This window comes from Typopeltis vanoorti, chromosome 14 (genome assembly GCF_054136105.1).
Source record: "Typopeltis vanoorti isolate ZY-2024b chromosome 14, IOZ_Tvanoo_1.0, whole genome shotgun sequence".
NCBI classification, from domain to species: Eukaryota; Metazoa; Arthropoda; class Arachnida; order Uropygi; family Thelyphonidae; genus Typopeltis; species Typopeltis vanoorti.
The window spans coordinates 18575875-18599738 of NC_143562.1; the positions used below are offsets into that span (position 1 = coordinate 18575875).

General features: G+C 35.3%; 1 protein-coding gene across 4 annotated transcripts in view; it reads left to right on the top strand.

Moving 5' to 3' along the window:
* Window positions 1-23864, top strand: part of slo (calcium-activated potassium channel slo) — an 880402-nt gene that overhangs the window by 133308 nt on the left and 723230 nt on the right. For 3 of the 4 annotated variants that reach the window (XM_090404400.1, XM_090404403.1, XM_090404399.1), the window contains exon 3: window positions 5943-5963. The exons of the other annotated variant lie outside the window; for it this stretch is intronic. In XM_090404400.1, the coding sequence (XP_090260526.1) occupies window positions 5943-5963 (21 nt within the window). The remainder of the gene's footprint in view (window positions 1-5942; window positions 5964-23864) is intronic. 4 annotated transcript variants of the gene reach the window in all.

A 23864-nucleotide genomic window follows, 5' to 3' on the forward strand; every position in this document is an offset into this window, starting at 1 on the left:
AGCCATTATTGTTTAATTAATCACAAACCACGTGCTTATAGCGCGAAATTTTCCCTAGTGGCAGAATTTTGTATACTATTTTTTTATCTTCTAAATTAAAACCGCATGTTCCAGAGTATACGTACACCAAGTTAAGTTTGGTTGAACTTCATTCAATACATTTTTTGCTACACGGCTCTGAACACCTCCTCTTTAATTATGGTCACCTTGTATTTATTTATTTATCAGATCCCCTGATACGTTAGCATACCACTGTTGCAAAACTATTAATACAACGTTATACAAATTTAATATAAATTTGTATAACAAATCTAAAATAAATTGAGATTTTTTTATTTTATGAAAGAAATAACAGGAAAAGATATTTTAGACTGGAAATTATGTTTACATATTTGGTTGCGATATGACTGGTTTTCTAGCTTTAGTTTCCCTTATATAACTAACCACTTAAGCAAGTAGTAATCAATTGGTAACCAATTAAGAGAGTAATTACCACTGCCAACGTAGATACGTCTCTAATCTGTTCAAGGTCCTCTCGCCTTACCATCACCGCTAAGAAAACAAAACATATGCTGAAGTCATAGAGACTTATTCCATGCTAATTGGAATCCACTACTAACACACGATTCTGCTCACATACGATATTGATGTACTATAGGATGTACAACGGAAAAAATTCTTGACCTAAGTGACCTCGTACACAAAAAAGACCCTATAAAAAAAATCTTGGAAACTTCCAATGGTATGATGGTGGTCACATGTAGCAGTCATGGGTGTAACGAGAATATTGAAAGAAACAGAAAACATTATCACTGTCGAACGTGCTGTCGAAAACAACTGATCGATGCAAGAGTCAGGCAAAAAGATCGATAGAGTCCAACGTTCGTATTAGTTAGTCAAATGACACTGCAGTATGAGGGCTGCGTGAGAGCGTTGTCGAGGTATCACGTTGCAGAAAAACAAGCAACTAGGGCTAAGGTAAATAAACGAAGGGAAATTCATTATTGGATACCAGTGGAGAAAAGTTGCACGAAGTGGGGAATTTCGAAGTGGGGAATCCTCATTATTATTTCATACTGACGAAATCAAATTACAATGGCACCAACACGAAACCATACTCGTCATGCTTGGTCATAACACTTCAAGTCTGTGGCGAGTGAGTGATGGTGTAAGGAATGTTTTCTCGGAAATCCTTAGGCCTCTTAATACTAGACACTAATCGACTGGTATTCCAGGAGAACATTCTTAGAACGTTTTAGATCGCTTGAGGCTAGTCCAATATGGTATGGCTTTCCTGAACATTTACCCTTCGTACGATGGACACTTAAATGTTGTAATTGTGAGTCCTGCTATCAACGTCTGAAATCATTCCAGACACGTACTTTGCTCATCTCGTACACACACGCACGCACGCACAAACTCCGATGCCAATACTGTCTATCGAAGTTATTATTAACAGCTTCTTTATCCTTTTTTTTTAATCCAAATCCAAGAAAAGTTGTAAACCATGGGTATCATGGGCGGACTAGAGACATCTTATCATCTTTTAGTATTTTACTTACCTCGTTTTTTTTTTTTTCATAGTCCGAAAACCCTACACTGGAAACCAAGTCTCCACAAAAGCTGAGCGGTGGTCTCACATCGGATGATAAAATTCGTCGTCCACCTAAAGACATTCACACACATCCGTAACCACGATGGGATGCGAACCGCAATTGGTTGGAAAACACAAACACTGGTCCACTGAGAACAACAGATTTATAGCCGATCCTTACTACTTGTCACTACTCAGGTGTTATTGATGAATTTCTTTTATTGTACGTTTGGATTCGATTATTTGGAATTATCGCCGAAGAAGACTGGAGCCAGTATATCATGTCTATTAATTGTGTGTTATTTTCTGTCTTGTCTACCTGTTTTGCAGAAGGAAAAAAAAAAAGATCGAATAACTGAATTTCAGCTGCTAAGAACTTTTCTAAAGGTTCTTGATGCCAAGAACCTTTAACCATATATATATATATATATATATATATATATATATATATATATATATATATATATATGAAGAAAATTTATAATCCCTAATTATAAAACCTTTAAATTATTACATAAGGAATATAAACAAAAATATATAGACGATATAAATCTAATTGGGATAACAAGCTACCAAAAATATTCACAAATATAAAATAAATTATATGTCTTTTAGCTTTAAATATTTGTCGAATCCTAGTTGCTATTCTAGGAACACTTACAAGGGCCGTTCAGCTGAAGATGAGTTATGTTGTTTCGTACGAAGTCGAAAGATTTTTCTTTCAAGAAACTCGGCCTTTTCTTTTCTCATCCGACAAAATATACAATCCGACTCGAGAATAAATAACACACACACTGACAGACGCATATAGAGTATGGTGATAGGATTAACGTCCCTTCAAAATAAATTTTTGCAGTGACTTTAAATAAATAATTGACGCAGGTGACAGCAAACAAGACGAAATACTTCGTGCTAAATCTTTTTTGTACGTAAAAAAAGCTTTGTTCGCTAGATCTCAAAAGAAAGTGTGTGTGTGTGTGTGTGTGTGTGTGTGTGTGTGTGTGTGTGTGTGTGTGTGTGTGTGTGTGTGTGTGTGTGTGTGTGTGTGTGTGTGTGTGTGTGTGTGTGTGTGTGTGTGTGTGTGTGTGTGTGTGTGTGTGCTGGTTGTTTTCCTTAAAAGTTTCCGCTTCTTCCGTATAATTATACAAGTATTTCTCTTTCTTTTGCTCCATATTCTAAGGAACTCGAGTCGCGATCGATTTTAGAAGTGTCAGATTGCTGAGAAAACAGCAGCATTCGCGAACAACGGATTAGAAAGAGGCCTAAGGCCAAAAATAAACGCAGCTAATAAAAAAAGCATTTATATCTTGTAAACAACATCCTGAAGTCAGGAATGAGCACTACAGTTAAAATAATAAAAAAGCAGGGCAAATTTCTACTACAGAAGTAGTATATTGAAATCTTTCAGTGTTCCAATCTGAATAACAATCAAAGGATTAAAAATTGAGTTCACAAACAACTGAACGGTAAAAGTAACACATTCTATCATCTTTTTTTGTGTGATAATGCTTTATTTAGTATGTTTCTGTTCGCAAACGTTTGATAATAAACATAGCAGTCGATAACAAATAAATGAAATAAGTCATTGTATAACTTCTATAACATCGTTTAGTTTTAAAAGACATTTAGGTGCGAAATAAAAAATGCTCTGCTTATTGGAGATCTGAAGTGGATTGAAAAAGTTCCATGTTTGGTCTCTAGAGCAGGGGTTCCAGACTGTGTAAAAATAAATTAAAAAATAATATATATATAATTGAAAAAAAAATAGCCTTAGCCCACCCCAATACAAAATGCATAAAATGGCACGAAAAACGAAAACTACCTTATCTATAAGAACACCTAAACACCAGTCTTTAGAGCAGTCCCATGTTATCCAATCTGTCCTACAGTCATAATGTGCTCTACGTTTTCAACTTTTCGTGGGTGAAATATTCATAAAAATTGAGAGCTCGTCTTGTATAGCTACGACATCATTATAATTGCAACTTTAACTACAGCCATTAAGGTTTTACGTATCATTGTCAATTGTGACATAATTTTGTAAGTGAAATTGTTTTAATCTGAATGAAACTATTATCACGACCCATGCTAAATATTTAACAAAAAATAATAATAAGTTTATATTATTATTATAAGAATTTCATATTTTGATGACGCCATCAACATATAAACTTCGTCACATCATTGGAGAATGACGAAAACACTCCATTTTAAAATAAAAATAAAAAAATAAATCAGCTAACGCCTTTTATTCCCTTATAGGGAGTAGGCGAGGCCTTTTAATCCGGTCTAGTTTTTGGAGACTGAGTGGGCAGTTCAATCTCCACCAGTAGCCAATCAGAGAGTGAACTGACTCAAGACTAGCACTAATTATAAGTGGCAGCCGATGAAGAGACTGGCAAATATGTCACAGTTAGACGAGTATTCTGTTATTACATATGCTTTGTCAATCTTTGAGGAAATCATAAAGTTAAGATTTAAGATTAAGTTTAAGAATTTAAAGTTATTTAAGATTTTGTGTATAAAACATATGTATAATTTCGGTGACTTAGAGTGTGTCTTTATATTGTGCAACTTAGACCCCATCTGTACAGATAAACATACGCTGTAAATCTATTGCTGGCTGGAAAGTTGTCTTTATACAGGGAGAGACATGTCTAGTCTCATCCTGTCTTTATGCGTCTGACAATAATGGAATGGCAATGGGAGCGGATAATGTCTAGTCAGATCTTTAAAATTACAACCGAGTCAATTATCAAGAAGTTTTCACAAATAAAAAGTGTCGGCGACTTAATTATTTTTTTCTGGAAATTTTACAGACATGAAAGATATAAAACATAATCGTAATTTTCTGAATCAAATAGATAAATATAAAAATCTAATTTCAAGATTAAGAATTAATAAAAAATTAAAACGGCAGTTTGATTCTCATTAGTAAAATTAAGGCACATTTAGTGTTAAAAAGATATAAAATTGCCAAACGACATTCTAAACCACGTGTTGAAATTTGTCGTCTGTTATGCGTAGAGCACGGCAATAAAAATGAATGCTAATGTGAGACTTATTCCATTAGAATGCGGTCTAGATCGCATGGAAATATAACATCTGAGAGCTTCTACATTTCTGTTGCTATAGGACGAGAAGTAGCGGTATATATTAGCCTGCAAATTACACACAAAATAAACTAAAAAATACCAGAAATTTTTAAAGGACATGTACCTCATTATCAGAACTCGACGACAGCTTATCTTCAAATTTTATTGGCCTTAAAACCTTTGTGTCGGTCTGGCAGCTTAGTCATTATCGAGTTGCTGCGTTGGTGATCATCAGGCTTTCAAAACTATGAAGTGGGTCTTTCCGGTAGCGCGCAGAGATAGAGAAGTGAACGCGGAGAGCCGATCAATATAGCTTTATTTCGCGACCTACTGAAACTGTATAGATTCACACAGTAGGAGCAGACGAAGAGGAAATAGCGAAATCAAAAATAGGCGCACTTCATAAAAGTTCATTTGCAGCATGCGGTGAATTCCCAAGTACGCTTGGAGAATTATTTTTCCCTATTTTAGATGCGTGCATTTTATAACTGTGATATGGGGACAAGAGTAAAGTGACGCGTTTTTAAATTCATGAAAAGGAGACTTTTCTACATATTGCACGATATTAAAAATAAAAATCATGTCTAAATCAGTTTTTTTTCATAAAAATTCAAATAAAATATTCTTTAAAATGGCATTCAATTTATAAAATAACAGTGCAATGGTGAGTTAATATTTGCTCACTATGGCATCGTTTAGTTTGACAATGCGTGCTTTATTTAAGGGTTAGCTTCAGTGTACTAAGCCTAAAGCACTAAATTAAGTTATCTAAGTGGGTGGTTTGCTATCGAATAGGGGACTGGGTAAGTATTCCTTTAATATACGCTTGTGTTTAGAAGAATAGATTTTTTCGAACTGTTACATGTTTTATTCCCAAAAAATGCAGTGTATCTTTAAGTATCTTTAAGTTTTTATCTTTAAGATAAAAAGCGCCTTTAATCGTTATGCATAAAATTATAGCACCGATTTCTAGTGACAAAATATTATCAATATTCATTCTTGTATATAAGTGTTTTTGCATATTGATGTTGATTATAAAATGAAGTACTAACATTGTGTGTATTCATAAACGTTTTTGCACATATTTCAGATATGTTTGCATGTTATCTTAATTCTTGTTCCTACCATTCAGTGATATGTTTGTTCTGTAACATTTTCCTCCTTAACATTTGTACTGTATGTGTGTGTGTATACCTACAAAATGACCAATTAATAAACCTCCCTTGAACAATTTCCCTTTCTCTTCCCTCTAGCACTGGCCACTCCGCGAAAGGGTGAGTAGTTATTCAATTTCCTTTCCTTTTGCATGTTTATGTTATCCCGAAGTAACTGTGTTTCCATTGAATTAATCCTTTTCATATTCTTGCACTCTATTCAACCTTTGTTTATATTGCCCATTTTGTGATTGCCTACAGTAACTTAAAGCGAATTTCACAGGTTGTTTCATGCGAGTTTAGTTCTGCATAAGTTCATACAAATTACTGATATTTTCACGTAAGATCCAGATGCTTAGTGTAACTCACTAGGAAGGTATCTGGAGCTTAACAGTGGCGGCTCGTGGCTTGAAATCGTGGGGGTGCTGCAACTTTCGAAATATACATACACACTGTCACAGTGTATACGTGTTTGGGTAAAATATCGAAATGGTAATTATGGTAAAAATTTAAAAAAATAAATAAACATGAAAAAATATTGTTTATTATCAATAAAATTATACAGTTTGTATAATTCAAAATTACTTAAAAATATAATATATTCTTCTTGTTTTGTTTCATGAAAAAATATTCTTTATTATCGATAAAATTATACAGTTTAGTACAGTTCAAAATTACTTAAAAATAAAGTCCATTATCATAACCCAAATAATGTTCTAAAATAAAAACTATAACAAATGTTATGTCTTTAATTGTAATGTCCAAATATTTAAAGAGACGGAGTAAACACGATAAGCACTACCAACACTCTCTACTGGCGCAAACTGCATATAAACAACAGTGGGACTGCGCGACGGACAGTACCGCATTACGCTAATAGCTCGCATCTCACTATGACGTGCATATGCTTAGCAATAAGACACTGGTATAATAAACACAGTGCTGCTAGCATCCTTCGCCCTCCGAAGTGCTACAAGATGGATTTTTATTATTTTTTATACAAAATAAGAGAATTGTATAGGATTTTTGATGATAAAATTAAATATTACAAGCAAATATAAATAAAATAGATCGAGAAAAATTGGAGGTGCTGCTGTTCCGCAGTGCCTATGCACGAGCCGCCCCTGCAGCTTTTGCCAAAATGAGCAAGCTTTTTATATGTTTGTGCAGAAAAGAACACCGTTAAAATAATCCATGAATTTCGATTTTTTAAGAACACGTCAAGCCAAAATCACTTTGCCCAAGTAGTTGCACTAATTGTAAATAAAAACCTTTAAAAATATGTTTTGTTGATATATATTCCCTCGACGAGTCTTGACTATAGAGATATTTGTAATAATATTTATTATTTTAAATATATTCCATCATTACAGGTTTGCATCTATTTGTTTATTAATGTCAAAAACATCACTTAACTTATGTTTGACTTTAAATGAAATATTTGACTTGATCTAAAGAATATTTACTTGTAGTGTTGAACTTATGTATATACAGTACTTCATATTTACATTATTGTTTATAATACTGTAATGATATATTTCATCAATAATTTACGAGAATGTATTCATCGTTCATAGTTAGAGGAATAACAATCAGCCTTCCTTGACAAGATTTTGAGGAAGCGAGAGAATACAAAATTAAAAAATCCAAATATTTCAAAATAAAAATTACACGGTGGTAAAATACAAGTGGCGCCACAATCCATGAGCGGCATTACTGGGAACTATGCGCAATTGAACTACGCGAGTGGAGAAAATCTGCAAACCTCGTAGTTTATTATTAGTACCGTAAACACCAATATCAGTACGTCATTAAATGCATTAATACTAAACCATGTAATCTTTCCTGAGTGATCCCACATCGTAGCTGGTGTTTTATATCATTGCATTGATGCTTCACTAAACGGTTTGATATAAAGTAGCTGAAAAAATTCAGTGCTTATAGCTTAGTGTTTTTATATTAGTTCTAAAAAAAAGTTTTATTTTGAACATTTCAAATAATTTTGTAGAAGGAGAGATTTGCGCATTCTCGTATCCGCATTTTAATTGTGATTTGGGCAGGGCAATAATTAGGAAAAGTTCGGGTGGAAGCGATATTATAAAGCTGAACATGCCAGCAACATCAAACTAATACATGTGACCACATTGGAACTGAAATACATAAATAAAAGAAATTATTAAATGACTTTCGGAACATAGAAGTAAACATGTTATGCTATCATAATTTTAATTCAAATTCCTTTTATAATTAATAAGACATTGTGGATTTTCAAAATTACAGTGTGCATTTGTAGAGCGAAACAGATATAGCATTTTTTTTTTTTTTCAGATGTGATTATGTTTTTGTATTCGTGTAGATAGGTGAACGATTTCCTCTCATTCGATCTTGTTGTCAATGGGTTTTCTTCCACATTCTTGCTCCTATACATTAAATATACTCAATACTGATCTCAAATTCTACCATAGTTTTGCTAATGACAGTACACTCCATTTGTAGATGATTCAAGCTTCATCGTCTTTCTTAACCAATGTCTAAAACACTGATCTCGCCATTAACCAGTAGGATTAGAACAAGCTATTGAATTTCGATGTTATCAAAACACACAGAAAATGACAATTTAGTCTTTTTTTCTCGGAAAAAAAATTCTACTTCACACCTCTCTTACTTTTGATAATATTCCAATCTCCACTCAAGATCTTCTTGCTTTGACTTTCACACCTAGCCTTTCCTACTACAAACACATCACGTCCATTGCCTGTCGAACCTCCAAAACGTGGCATCCTATTTTGTTCTAAACACTACTACTCACCACCTGTACAACTTTTAACACTGTATACACACAGCGTTAGGTAGATTCCAAATACTTTTCGTTGGAAGGACCCATGTTTGAATCCCGTCTAGGATGCAAAAAATCTTTTTAAGAGTATTCATCATCATCATCATCGTACGTATATGGCCTGTTCCGGCCTTAAAAGTCATCGTTGAATCGTTTAACAGGACGTCCTGGTTTTCTTAATGGCTTGCACTTTAAGGCTTGTTTTGGTAATCTTTCTGTTTTCATTCTTTGAACGTGTTCCATCCATCTATGTTTATATTTTTTAATTTTTTCAATTACTGGTTCTTGGTTTAATTCTTTCATAATATCTTCGTTTCTTTTGTGATCAAATAGGGTATACTTTACAAATAGGGTATATCTAAGAGTATTTCCATCGGAAAATCAACTAACTGGTATCATATCGTCTGGGAAACTCGGTGTTTCCTGCCTCATTTAAATCCTCCCAACCTTAAAATAATGTTCTTCCAGTATGAGCAGCACACAAAGAAACAAAAAAAACTCCTGTCTCGAATCTTAATTTCGATTTCTCTTCAGTTGCTTTCTCATAGATGCTGTTTTTCTTCATTATGTCTTTTTATAGTTATTTTCACTAGTGAATCTCTACCAAACTGGAATTCACCACCATTCTTTTACTTTCCTTAAACACGTAAAAACGTCAACAGCTGATGGTCAACATCCACATACAATTCAGCTGCAAAGTTTATTGAACCAACTTCTTATCATCTTTTATTCTACTATTCTTTGGAACGGTTTTCATCATAGCACTTTTCTCAATGCCTACAACATCCAGTTCTTTGAGGAGTACAGTAATAGATTTATTCTCTCTTGTCTTTAATCAGTTGCTCATAGGTGGCACTGCTCTGTAATAGATTTTGTGATCTTCGGTTTTAAGGCTTGATAAACAAAATAACCCATATAAAGTAGAAAATGTACGATTGCCGTTTGAATAATATCGCGTTTGAAGATTTTACTGATGCATTCTTTTTTGTACCATAGAAGGAAATTTATTTGTCTGCGAGACAGTTTTGAATGTCAAAAGTCACCATTAGTATGAAAAATCTGCAGTTTTGCAGAACGAAGTTTCTTTGCATTAAGCCATTTTAAATCTTGGCTGCGATCTAGTAGCCTTTAAATGGTTTTTACTTAATGTTCATCAATATTATAAATGTGAATAAACAGACTTTCAAAAACAGAAAGCGATTCTTTATTTACTTTAAAATCTCTTAAAACCTTTTTTGTTTTCTTTCCGAAAAGAGGAATAGACAAAATTTTAACTTCTGCAAATCAGCATTACAGAAGTCTCCACTGTTCTCTACTTGAGTTAATTGCAGCTGTAAATTACTGCTGCAGACAACTACTGATATCTCGTGTTCCTAGTTCTAACTGTTACTGTGTGAATTAGGATAGTCCTACGTCCTATTTTTCTAGTTGAGTTCCGGATTCTATTTACTACGCCAAAGGTTGAATAATTCAAGAAATTGCTTAAAATAATCCTAGAAATAGGTTTCTCTAGTTGGAATTCTAGAATAGAACCTGTACAGTTCTTTTTTTTTTCCCCAATCTTCATGAAAAATATGATTTTTATCTCTTACTTTTATTTTTGTGTGTTAAGGCTTCAGATGAAAAACCATGATTTGGTGGTACAAGCCTATGCACCTAATCTGGAGTTAGAATACTCTGCCTTCCTAGAGGAAGTGGATGGTGCTTTTGACAGGGTGGCAGACATGGAATCAGTCCTGCTCATGGGTGACTTCAATGCACATGTTGGAACGGATGACCAGACATGGAGGGGTGTGGTTGGGAGGAACCGCGCCCCTGACCTTAACGCGAATGAGTTGAAATTATTGGACTTCTGCTGTACTTAAAGCTTGTCCATAATGAATACCTTCTTCCAGCACCGAGAAGTCCATAAGTATACCTGGTATACAGGGATACACTAGAACAAAGGTCTCTGATTGACTTCTTTATAGTCTCAGCAGACCTATTTTCCTCGGACGTTCGTGTGAGAAGAGGGGCAGAACTGTCAACTGACTACCACCTTGTTGTGTGCACTCTACGGCTTCAGAAACCAGATGCTGCCATCAACGCTGGTAGGCCTAAGCAGATATACCGCGTGAAATGGGAGACATTGGAAAATGAGGCTGTGAGGAAGAATTTTGCAGATGACATTTCCTCCAGGTTGAAAGAGATTCCCAAGCATACTACAGATGTTGTGGAGGAGTGGAAGCTGTTCAGAACAGCTGTCACTGTCTCTGCACTCTCATGCTATGGCAGAAAGCGGCTCGGCATGGCAACGGGCAGTGAGAAAAGGACACCTTGGTGGAACCAAGAAGTCTAAAAAACTGTCGGGACAAAAAAGGAGTCCTACCTAACATGGCTTAGAGTCAGGTCACCTGAGATGCGTTTGCGATATGCTGAGGCACGAAAAGCTGCTGCTGAGGCAGTAAAGACAGCAAAGCAGAAGGCTTGGGAATCCTTTGTAGAAAGATTAGACTCATCCTATGCAAATGCAAAAAAGTATTCTGGAAGACCATCCGCCGCCTTCGAGGGAGGAAATCGTGCACAGCAAGAGCAATTAAGGCCTCTGATGGTGCACTTTTAACAACCGAGAAGGATATCCTCCACAGATGGAGGGAATACTTTGAGAGCCTTCTTAACCCGGGAGGTCCAGCAGTTGTGGACATCCAAGAGGTGCAGATCGGGGAAATGACTAGTCTCACAGCAGAAGAGGTCCATTTAGCAATAGAATCGCTAAAATTGGGCAAGGCTGCTGGCGATGATGAAATTCGGACCGAAATGCTAAAAGCCTTAAATCGAGACGGTGTTCTCTGGCTGACTCGAGTGTGTCAGGCAGCTTGGATATCTGGGCGAGCACTAAAGCAATGGCAGACAGGCATAAAAATACCAATCTTTAAGAAGGGAGACCATAAGGATTGCAGTAACTATCGTGGCATCTCTCTGCTTAGCCTTCCTGGGAAAGTGTATGCTAAGTGCTTGGAAAGACGGTGCAGGAGCATAGTTGAGTCAAAGTTCCAGGAAGAACAATGTGGCTTTCGTCCTGGTAGAAGCACAACTGACCAAATCTTCACTTTAAGGCAAGTCTTTGAGAAATCTTGGGAATATGCTAAGAATGTCTACACGTGTTTTGTGGACTTGGAGAAGGCATATGATCGGGTTCCTCGGGATAAGCTTTGGCAAGTAGTACAGGAGTATGGAGTGGATGGCGAACTATTAGCTGCCATCAAGTCCCTGTATGAATGCCCAGAGTTTTGTGTCAGGGTAAACAGCACAAAGTTTGAACCTTTCATAGTCTCCGTTGGCCTCCACCAAGGGTGTGTTCTGTCACCCCCTCCTTTTCATAATATTTATGGATTGGATTGATAGGCACAGCTGAGGCAGTGAGTGTGTCAGAATTGGAAAATGTAGCATTGGACGTCTGCTTTTTGCAGATAACCTAGTTCTGCTTAGCTTTTCCACAGATGACCTCCAGCGTACCCTGGATTTGTAGCTGTTTGTGCAGATGCCGGAATGAAGATCAGTGTGGCCAAAACTGAAACATTTGTGGTCTCAAGACAACCATCCTAGTGCACTCTAAATGTAAGTGGAGTCCCAATGTGGCAGGTGGAGAAGTTTAAATACCTTGGGTCCATATTCACGAATGATGGAAAATGGGACATAGAGCTAGATACTCGAATTGGCTTAGCAAGCTCAATATTGCGGGAGCTTGGCCGTTCGGTAGTATTGAAGCAGGAGTTAAGCCAGAAGGCAAAGCTGGCTGTCTTCAATACAGTCTATGTCCCCATCCTCACCTATGGTCATGAGAGTTGGGTAATGACCAAAAGAATGCGGACACGAATCCAAGCGGCTGAAATGAGGTTCCTTCGAGGGGTTGCGGGGCTCACAAGACTCGACAGAGTCAGAAGCTCTGCAATTCGGGAAACCCTCAATACTAACCGCTGCTTCTCCGTGTTGAGAGATCACAGTTACGTTGTTACGGGCACTTGGTCAGAATGCCACAAGAGAGGCTCCCTCAGCAGGCCCTCTTTGCCAAGCCAGAGGGTGAGAGGCCACGTGGAAGGCCAAGGACTCGCTGGATGGATTATATCCAAAACCTTGGGTGGACACGTTTGGGAATCCCACCGGAACACCTGAGCTTGGTGGCAGAGGATCATGACCATTGGAAGTTCCTCTTGCAGCTGTTGCCCCCACAACCCAATTAGGAAAGGTGGGCCTTGAAGATGTATGTATGTACTTTTATTTTTAATACTATGTTAAGAATGTTTTTGGATATTTATGACCATTTTATTTTTGTAAGCTGTTACTTAACCTATTCTTATGAAGACTAGGGGATACAGCCCTCGTGTTATATTAGAATTTATTGTTATCCCCCCCCCTGCTATTTACATTGTCGAAGGTCAATATTTATCGTAATTAAATTGAGATGTGAACTTCAAATAAGAAAAAATGTTTAGTTTTTATAAACTGGGTTATTATTTTATCTAAATTTACACTATTTTCTTCAGGCGTTGCAAGGCTAATGGTTTCAGAATGTCTACCTATAAACACTGTAGTTTATTTGTAGAGTGATGGACAGGAACCGATAGAGGTTGGAAAAAAAGAAATATGGTAAAAGTGGATGTGTTCTTTTTTCTTAGTAACTCATCTTCAGGGTGTTGAGGAAATGGAGAAAAAGTTAGGATTAATTATGTATCCTTGTTGTTCGGAATGGGTATTCTGCGCCCTTATAGTGATTGCTCAGATTACACCGCTACGAATTTCTCTCCGAACAGCCTTTGGCTTCAATCACAGATGCTCTGGTTGCAATCATGTGGCTGAACAGGCAAATGAATTATGGTCAAATCATTCTCGCATTTCTCTTCCCTTATCCTAATTATCTGTGCAATGTGATATGACGTATCATATTGCACAGATGCTGGAAATAATTTATCAAATGGATGAATTAATAAAGTTAAATAGATGCACATGGTCAGCAACGTTGTCCAACAATACTTTGACATTCAAATTTGCTCCTCCGGTATCAGAAGACCTGATGATGTGCGTAAAGAAAGACAACATAGTCAATCAGCCACTGTCACTACTACCAGCATTCAATGTTGCTGTCTTCCATGATGAATCATGTATTCATGCTCCAGTCACATCGGGAATAGCTACAATCGGAATTCGTGGTACTCTTTCATTCCGCTGTTAATATTCCTTTACTTTATATATGCTTGATATGTGATAATTGAATGTGGTTTTCGATAAGCTCTTTTTGCTTATCACTGACACTTCTGTTGTATTGCATTATCATTTTACAGTCTCGCATTAACAAACTGTTGCTAACAACAAAATCGCAGCAGGATGATAATTTTCCTGACTTTTGCAATGGCGCATCTGGCACCGGTTATCATTTCGTACTGAAAGTACTTAGGTTGCCAATGATGATCATAATGGTATTTAATCGTGCACTCACAATGCATTATCTGCTTAACATAGCCTGAAACGAACAAATAACGCTGTCTTAGACTAAGCAGATGCCATGAATGATGAGCAGGTTTCGAAATGTACTCGTCTAGGACCTCAAGTTTTTTAATGATATGCATCAGTAAGTCAGGAGGAGTTCCATAAACTGATCAATAGTGATGCATCTGGTTTTTTTTTTTTGTAAGAATTTTGTAGACTTTTGTAAGCTGTTTCTCCAGTTATCAAAATACTCACCTAATCAACGTACCCAATGAAGATTGTCGATTGCCCACTCTTTCATACTTTAACTCTTATGATGGTGAAGGAAATGTTTTTTCTCTGAATATTCTGTAATATGTATAACAAACCACAAAATAGACCGATACATACGTAATAGCAACTAACCTTACTTCTCCATACGTAGGAATTTTTTGTTACTTTTGGATGAAAACCGTTCATGAAATATTCGGCTTGACAATTCCGTTTGCAATATGCGTATATTATATAAAAGCTAAAGTCTCAGTAAAAAGAGGTTTTATACTCGGAAAGCGCCTAACTACATACATAACCGTATTTAAGTGCCTCAAATTTTATTGCTCGTTTACTATTCGAATACAACGCGAAGAAAGCATGGACTAAACGTGTATCATCTTTTTGAGTGAAAAAAGTAAGTGTGTGTGTGTGTGAGGGGGGGATTTAGGCAAACCGTCCTGGTTGTTCCCAGCCCCAGGAAAGCCAATCAATAATTCTAGGGATAAAACTTTGAAAATTGGAAATCTACCTGATTAGATATTACTCAGTAACGAACATCTATATTTTGCTATCAGCAGAGATACTGCTGAAGGAATTAAAGTAAAACTGTTACCCACAACTCATAATCCCATGTAATGATGCCTCAAAACAAGGCAAACCTACCAGAGAATGCTCACATAATTAACAGAAAATGGCTATTTTCCTTTGGTTGTAATTCCAATGAATTTCTAAGCAATTTGTAATCCTTAGCAAACTGGCGAATAGAAATACTTCTCCCCCCTTCAAATAATGAAAGGGGGGACGAAAAAGGAGAATAGACTCCTTTGCCATACGGTGGAAAGCATACCGCATGACTTTCTCTTTATCCTCCTTTGAAGTCGGACTCTGGTTAGCTAATCCCTGCTGGAGTTTTTAGAGATTTGAAAGACAACATAGAATTTTGAATGTCAGTTTTGAACAACCATGGCAATATCCATAGAAAAGGTAAAAAAAAAAAGAGATTTTGTTTATTACAGTGAACCCCACCTCAATTAACCCATCGTTCCCTCTTCTCAATATAATTTGGAATTTTTAAAGAAGTTATGGTGCCACATTTGAAATCTGGGAGTGGTATTCTAAAGTTATGAAACTACAAATACTCCGAGAGAGAGAGAGAGAGAGAGAATGCTGATTTTCAAACTGTAGCTGCGATTTGTTTGTGCCAAACATGTTATACGTAAGAGATATCAATAATGCCTAATAATTTGCTATTGTTAGGGGTTAAAAGGAGATGAATAGCAAAGAGAGAGATCTTTTTGGGATAAGGCTGACTGTAAATGCTTAGAATTTCGAAAAAGGCGACTAAGATAACTAAGCGAGCGTATTCTACCTATTAATGACTCAAAGTGTTTATGTAATGTGTGACATACAATTTTGGAAAACCTCGTGCAAAAATTGCTACTGTACTGCAACATATAACGCTGTTTATGAGCAACTACAGAGCATCTAATATCTACTTATGATTATGTTCTCTCACTTGACTTCACCAATGGAACATGAAACGTGACACTAGTGATTCCATCTCTGCACCAGTCATTTGATCATCTGATTTTTTCGAGTACTTTGGAGCAATGCATAGCTCAGCAAGTCAATATTTTATTAGGAAATCGAGGTTTTAGAAAAGGATAGTGTTGCTGAGATTGTACCGAGCTTTTTCCATGTTTGCAAGAGTTGTCCATGTATGCACACTACATGATATCGAGAAAACTTCGGATAAATACGTTTCAATTGCTATTTGAATTGCTATTTGCTTACATTCATATATTCTTGGTCTTTTGCACTTGATAATTGTTGAAATCCTGGTAAAATACAGTTGTGGCCATTGCATTCTTCTATCCAGGGATGGATTGAATCATTGGTTAGAGACTTACCGACTTAACTGTGAAGGCTTACAATCTTAACCCTTACAAACTGAAGAAACCTATCAGAATGGAATGAATGATTGGTCATTACCTAATTCCTGTCACAATGTTTTCTGATTCATTGTGTTATTTATCAGTTGGGAATGTTTCTATTTTATTTAACAGATTCAAATAAAAATTCAGAACAAAAATGTTTTTTTTATTCTGAACGACAAAATATCGATGCCTGTAAAGGCCAAGTCGTTTCAGAGAAAAAAACATGATTTTATATTATTATTATTATTTTTATTGACAGTGTCTGTTGTCATTGTCCTTTGAAGAGAAGTATACGTGGTCATTTGAGTGATAAACGACGCAAGCATTCACAGCCAAACTGTAAAAAAAAAAAAATAATAAAATAAAAAAGCGCCTTTTGGACAAAATTTCCAACGAGATAGAAACATTGCATTCATGTCATTCCACTCTCAAGACAGTACCATATGATAAATCTGTCGGTGTTCGAGATGTGACGGAACTTGACAAGGGTTAGCGAATAGAAAGTGGAACCCAAAGTATCGATACAGAACTGAAATTAACTATCTATGAGGCAGATGCTAACCCACCTTACATTTTCCTACTTAAGGTAAATAGTAAAAACAAACAACCAAATAAATAAAAATCATATAAACAATTTCCTAGAGGTTGACGAAACCCAAAAAAACAAGGGACGTAGTTGAATTTAGTTGGATGTAAATCCTTGATTCATAACCAATCAATCGTGTTTGAAACGTATTTCTTCATGTGAATGGTCGAATAAAACTTGATTATCGTCATACAAAAAATTCACAGTGATATTTACGTATGTTGCTCAAAAAAGAACTTTTATTTTACAATTAGCAGTTCCTTGTAAATTCTAGAAGATTTATTATTCGTTTAATTATTTATCATACTAGTTAACAAAAGGAATTATTCTACAGCGCAAAAAAAAAAAAGCATTTGATTGAATACTATCCCATATTTCCAGACATTTTACTTGAGACCACAACAGTACGTTAAGCAATAGGTTGAATTAATGGCATTTGGCCACATCTTTCTAAGGCGTCTAGAGTTGCATCATAAATTTTAAAGTATCCGAATACTAATGCGGTAATGTACTTGGAGTCGTGAAGCTTCATATTTACTACGTATATGTGCTCATGAAAAATACGAAGGGAGTGCATTTCGTCAGGCGAATGAACAACCACGCTACATTTATTATGCTAACACATAAAACGTTTCTGCCATAAATTGACTTCCTCCAGTCTAGAGGGAGCTTCCTGCAGTACTACCCTTACTGCACATGCTTCTTCTTTGAGGCTGGACGCCGCGCAGATTATAGTACCTTAACCTAATCAAAATAAATATTAATTCATCATATATATATATATATATATAGATATAGAGAGAGAGAGAGAGAGAGAGAGGGCATTAAATATGTACCAAAAGTTTCTGGCAATGTTTTAATTATAATATTTCATAGTATTAGTATTTTATGAAGTAAATGGTAGATTTTTTGGAATAAATGTATACCCATACATATTTCTTTTGAATAATATAAATTACCAAATTTCTCTTTTTTATCATTCTTTTGGCTTTGCCAATATCGTCTGCATTATGTATAACATTGCAAACTTAGTCTGTGTCGTTATGTCTGCAATCTATGCAAATTTCTAAGTGATTCATGATATTTCATCACCATATTTTATATTTAAATCCTTTTAAGAGCTGTACTTAGTTAGAATACTACTTTTGCTACAAACTGTTAAATGTCAAAGATAGATTTTTTTTTAAAAAATAAATAAATTTGTCTGTGAAAAATCTATCTTTTATGAAATATGTGCACAGTATAATTACGCTTTAAAATTACAAATGGACTTCATTACATCGTAATTTGATTAAAATAACATTTAAATATTTACAACTTCTTTCGTGCTCACGACTTTATTAAGAGCATGAAGATCAGAGCATTAAGAGCATAAAGCATATGAGCAAAAAGATTGTTGGAATAATTCGTTGAGATTTTAAAATATCGTCAAAGAAACGTATGTAATTTTTGAAGCACAATAAAATTGATATCTCCGTCTAATACGAAATTTGTTCAGAATAAAGGGTTAAGAACAAACAAAAACTTAGAGCAAAAATTTTAAGTGAATCGTTATTTTCATATAAGGAGGGGGGAGGAAGAGCTTCGTCGCTACATGGTGCTTTAACCGTCCTAGATTAAAAACAAAGTGTTGGTATTCACTTATATATTGTTGCTCACACTTTTAAATTAAACCCCTAGCGAATTTATACATCGAGTCCAGTGTTTCTGTCATTGCTGGTAACATAGTACACTCCTGTGGGATTCAGCATTGCGTTGGCGGCTCAGAAACACAGACAATGCAGGGACGAGTTCAGAATGTGTGCGTGCGTGCGTGCTTGAAAGGAATTTATTCCTTTTGGCTAACTCCTTCACTGTAAAAGAAAACAGCCATCGAAGAGTCATCAAACAAACAGGTCAATTGTTCTTTGATATACTTCAAAGGCCTCTTAAGTAGTTTTACTAAATTTAATACAAAAGAGATGTAAACTCTTTGCATCCACTGGCATCATCTTGTTCTTTCTTTTCTTGCATATAGCACAGGTGACATGCATCAACGGCGTGCCAAACGCGCTTTCCCAGCATCTTTCCATTCGAAAATACAGCAGTAAAGAGGTTCTGTAGGCGGGCATCTAAGAGAGTACACGGCAACGAACCTGATGGTTATGCATCAGGAAGCTTACCAACGGCTAGCAAATTATTCTTCTGCATTTTGTGCTGTCAGACCATTCTGGACAGTGAGTGTATATTTTATGGTGTCAAAACGTGCCGGGTGGAAGAAAGGAGGATTGTTGAGGCCGCTTACAAACAGAGGAAATCAGTGCATCCCAAATCACATAAATGTTTACAAATGAATAAAGTATCACTGCATTGTAAATATTGTTGGAATCAAAAAGCCTCCAACAAACACTCTAATAAAAATATTAAAACTAACAAAAACTCCAGATGTGCAACCCTAAGGGTCTCTCCATTATTTATTTACGGCAAAAATCAAACCAGCATTTGATCTCCTTTCTAAAACTACACTGCCCTTCTCTTAGTCATTCTTCCCATTTTATCTTATTCTTTTTGCCATTATCCATTCATAAATCTTTGCGCTCGATTCCATAGTCCATGCTGCTCTTCGAGATGTTCTGGTATAAATGCTAAATACATCAACCCAATCAGAACTATTTTATAGTAAAAGTCAAGGGGGTATATTTCACGATCTACAACGGTGTTAAGGTGATCCAACAGCCCCCTAGACGTTTCACAGCAACACTTGAACATGTATTGCTGTGAAAAGTCTAGGTTTGGGGGGAACTCAGCAATTTTTGATTTGCTGATAATATTACCATCTTCTAAGAAAAGATATTACCATCCACTGAACTGATGAGATGATAAATAAACTGAACAACAGAAGCCAACTGGTGGAACTTGAAATGAATTTTAGAAAAATAAAAATCGTGACTAATAGCTCAGAAATTTCTATCTTACTAGAGGGCATCGTCAAAGTTTATCTATCTGAGACAAATAATATCCTTCGACAGTAGACAAGACCTAAAAATACAGTCCACAGTAACCAAAACTGGGATGATTAATGGAGATTAGGTCAGTGGATGAAGGTTGATTTACCCATCTCTCATAAATGAAAGCTGTGTTGGATTCTCTTGTACTTGTGGATATTGACACGGTACCCAAATGTGATCGCTGACGAAAGAAACAAGAACAAAAACTTTGAGGATTTAAAACACACACACACACACACACATACACACACACACACACACACACACACACACAAAGTAAAAATTTCGGATATTAGACAGGGGTCACAACAATTATTCATTTCATTGATAAAGCCAAGAAGTTAAAGTGGAACGAGGATGGCCGTGTATCCAGGGTAAAAGATGATGAACACTTATTGCAGTTTTGATTCCCAGAGAGAGATGCAGAGGAAGATAGGGGCAGAAAGATGAGATTATAATAATAGCAGACGATGATGGTCTGTGTGAGAGAGAAGAGTGGTGAAATCTAGGAGAGGCCTTTACTCAACAGTCGGATTTGACAGGCTGATATTATCATATCTTTGCATACTAACACAATAATGTTATTTCTCTATAGTTACTACCTTCTTGAGTTGCCTTTGTATATTGAGACAATAATCTACTTTGCCGAATCATCTTTTACTCCAGATCAGCCTATGGATGTCATATATCCATTGGAATCTTGCACTACGAGAAGCTCTGATCAATTTTAACAGGCTCGGGGAATTTGCCATTCCTCATCTTTCTTAATGCTTCTCAAGACTTTTATAAACCTATTTCATATTTCCTCCTTTCAATGCTATATATCTATTCTGGTTTATCTCACTCCTGTTCTCAGCTTTGTTTAACAGATCTCTAAAATGATCTTTCTCTTTCATTGCAGTCATCCGGTTTCCATCTCCATCTATTAAAAATAACACGGGTTCCTTGAATCCTTTTCTCTTATACTTCTTTAATCCATATAATATTTTCTTGTTCCCATTTTGTGTAAATTCAACTCAGCTCCTTATCTTTTCCTCATAAACTATTTTCTTGTGATATCTCTTTCTCTCATTATGAACAGTTCTATCGTATTTTGATCTAGAAAATATATTTTAGAAATGCCTTATTTTTTTAAAATTCACATTATCAAGTTTGTTAAAAAAGTTTTGATGATGTAAATTTGGACAGAGTAGGTTTTTATTCAGATGATATAAGCTTGTTACAGCATGATCTTAAAAATTTAAGAGCGGACCGGAAGTAGAATTTAGAATATAAGTTTTAATGTGAACACTTACAAGTATATCTGATTTGGGAAGAGAAGATAATATTAGATGGATATGAATTGAAGGGGCAGATTTTAGAAAACGTGGAATTAAAAGATTTGGATATTTTGGTTGATCGAAATTTTTAAATTCAGGAATCATATTTGTACGACAAGTAAAGCTCGGCGTATTGTTGAATTATTTAAAAGAAGTTTCATTTGTAGGGGAAAGACTGTAACGATACCATTATATAAATCTTTAATCAGGCCTATTGGGTTATGGCAGCCGACTTTACTCACCATGACAAAGTTGTTAATAGATGTCAAGAAAATCGAGGGTATTCAGAAAAAAATTGACTAAGTATGCAGAGCAATTGTATCATGGTGATTATGAGAATTGGTTTACTAGATTTAGTTTCGTGAATTTATCTATCAGGAGACGAAGATAAGATTTCGTTGAAGTTTACAAGTTAATAGAGGGCATATGTGAGGTAGTTGGAGTTTGTTGCGCTTGGTTGAATCGGGCACTACCAGAGGACATGATAAAAAGTTAGTGAAGAAGAAAGTCGGAGAAAATATACGAAGTTCATTTCAAAATGTGGGGAATGGTCATAATCAATGGGTTACAGAACTGGTGAATTCATGTAACTTTAAAACAGAAATTAGATGTCTGTTATGTCTGGAGGATAGGTTAATTATAATTTAAGTATAACGATTATTTAGTTTGGCATTGATGAACATGTTGAAGTTGTTAGTTTTCTGTGTATAAATACGCATGACATGGTGTATAACCGTCACTATGTCCCATGTTCCCATTCCCAATTTCCTTTCCTGTCTAGATCGTTTACCGTTTATATCCGTTGGCTTTGATTTCTTTTATTTTTAGCTATGAATAAATTCGCATCCTGCTTGTTGGGCCTATCGCAACTTCACACTTTTAACCTTAATAATCTTTAAGTTCTAAGTTCCTTACATTCCTATTTCTTAGTTTCCTTTCCAGGTTCCAAATCTTTTACCATTGATGTTCGTCCATTATCACAATAAATGAACCTAGTACAATTCTTGGCAAAGCGTATTGTCAACATATTTCATTTTAGTAATTTTTCAGCTGCAAATGTTTCCATTGAAACTAAAATTGAGATGAATGAACAATTTTTTAACTAACCGCGATATTAATTTTCACATAAAGAAAAGTGATTGTGATGAAGCAAAATTTGTTGAAATGTTTTCACTGGGAAATGAATTTTTCAAATGAAAAAAAGGGGAAAAAAGCTTTAATAGTAGAAGTTGTGATAGAGTGAAGGCAAATGCTAATTATTAAAATGAAAACCAATAGTGTACATTACGAATGATATCGTTATAGTACAGTTTATGAAAGAATAAACTTGCGTAAAAGATGAAGATATGAGAAATAATAAAGCTTTTGATAAATAAAAAAAATTATAGCTGAAAAGACCAGTAAAACGAAATTAGAAATAGTTCTGATGCAATAAAAGTGTCTCTGAAAGTGCATGGAATTCCTATAGAGTAATATTAAATTTTAATGGGTCTTAGTTCCTTATTTGCTTCAGCTATTCCAGAATTGAATTAAATCTAACAGTTATACGAAAAAAAGTTAAAGGAACTTGTAGATATTAAAAACTTGAGAGTAATTAGCAAATGTACTATTCAGTGCATTCCATGTTTAAAAAGAAAAAAGCGAAATAGATTAAAAAAAATAATGGAAGAATCACTAGTATGCAAATGTGTTCAATTCCAAACATCTCTTTTCAACTTACTGTAAGACAGATTAGCGATGCACTTTAGCAGAATTGAAGGAGTATCAATTATATTTAACTGTTGTTAACCTAGAAAAGGCTTTCATCGTATAACTCATGATTACGCTTTTTCATTCTGCACAATAAAATAAAATCTACTATAGAAAGACATCGAATTAAAACCAATCAGTTGAAAACTTTCAGTCTGACATGAAGATGGAGCAAAAACGCAGTCTGAACTCAACATTTTTTTTCAATGGCTTAGGAGCCTCCTCTTAAATTTTATTCAAACGTACAGTACTAGTATAAAAAGGCATTCCTAGAAGTATCGATTGCTGAAAGACAATAAAGCGAACGATATTACAGTAGTAGTGCAGACAAGAGTTCTATACAGTTCTTAAGAAAACTATGAGAACCTCGGCAGTCTGAGAATTTATATTAAAAACCAAGAGACATATACGATTGTCTTTCAAAATGGCAAATAAAGATAAAAATAAATATTTTCAATAAAACTTTACGACAGTAATTATTTTTAAAAAGGGTTTTAATGGCGTAAATAAAGTACAAGTATTAAAATAACTGGCAAATTTCGTTCTCTTGTAGCTTCTGGAGTTCAGCTGGTTTATAATGCAAAGAAGATATCAGAAAAATAATACCATGAAAGATGCATAACACGAGGGAATAAAAAAAAAAAGATTTTTTCTTTCAGAAGGAGATTGAGAGTCCAGAGAGATCAAAACCTCCCTCAAATGCCGCTGTAATGATATCTCACAGTGAAGTATGGAAGTACCGTCATGAATGTAATTTTATTCAGAAACTCAGGGGGGGGGGGGAGTAAACAAGTTGAGTTTGAGGTTGGTAAAGGTAATTCATTTAGTATATCAAGTACACTGAACACGAAAATGAAATCTGATTTTCCTGTATCACATACAGATTCTTCGC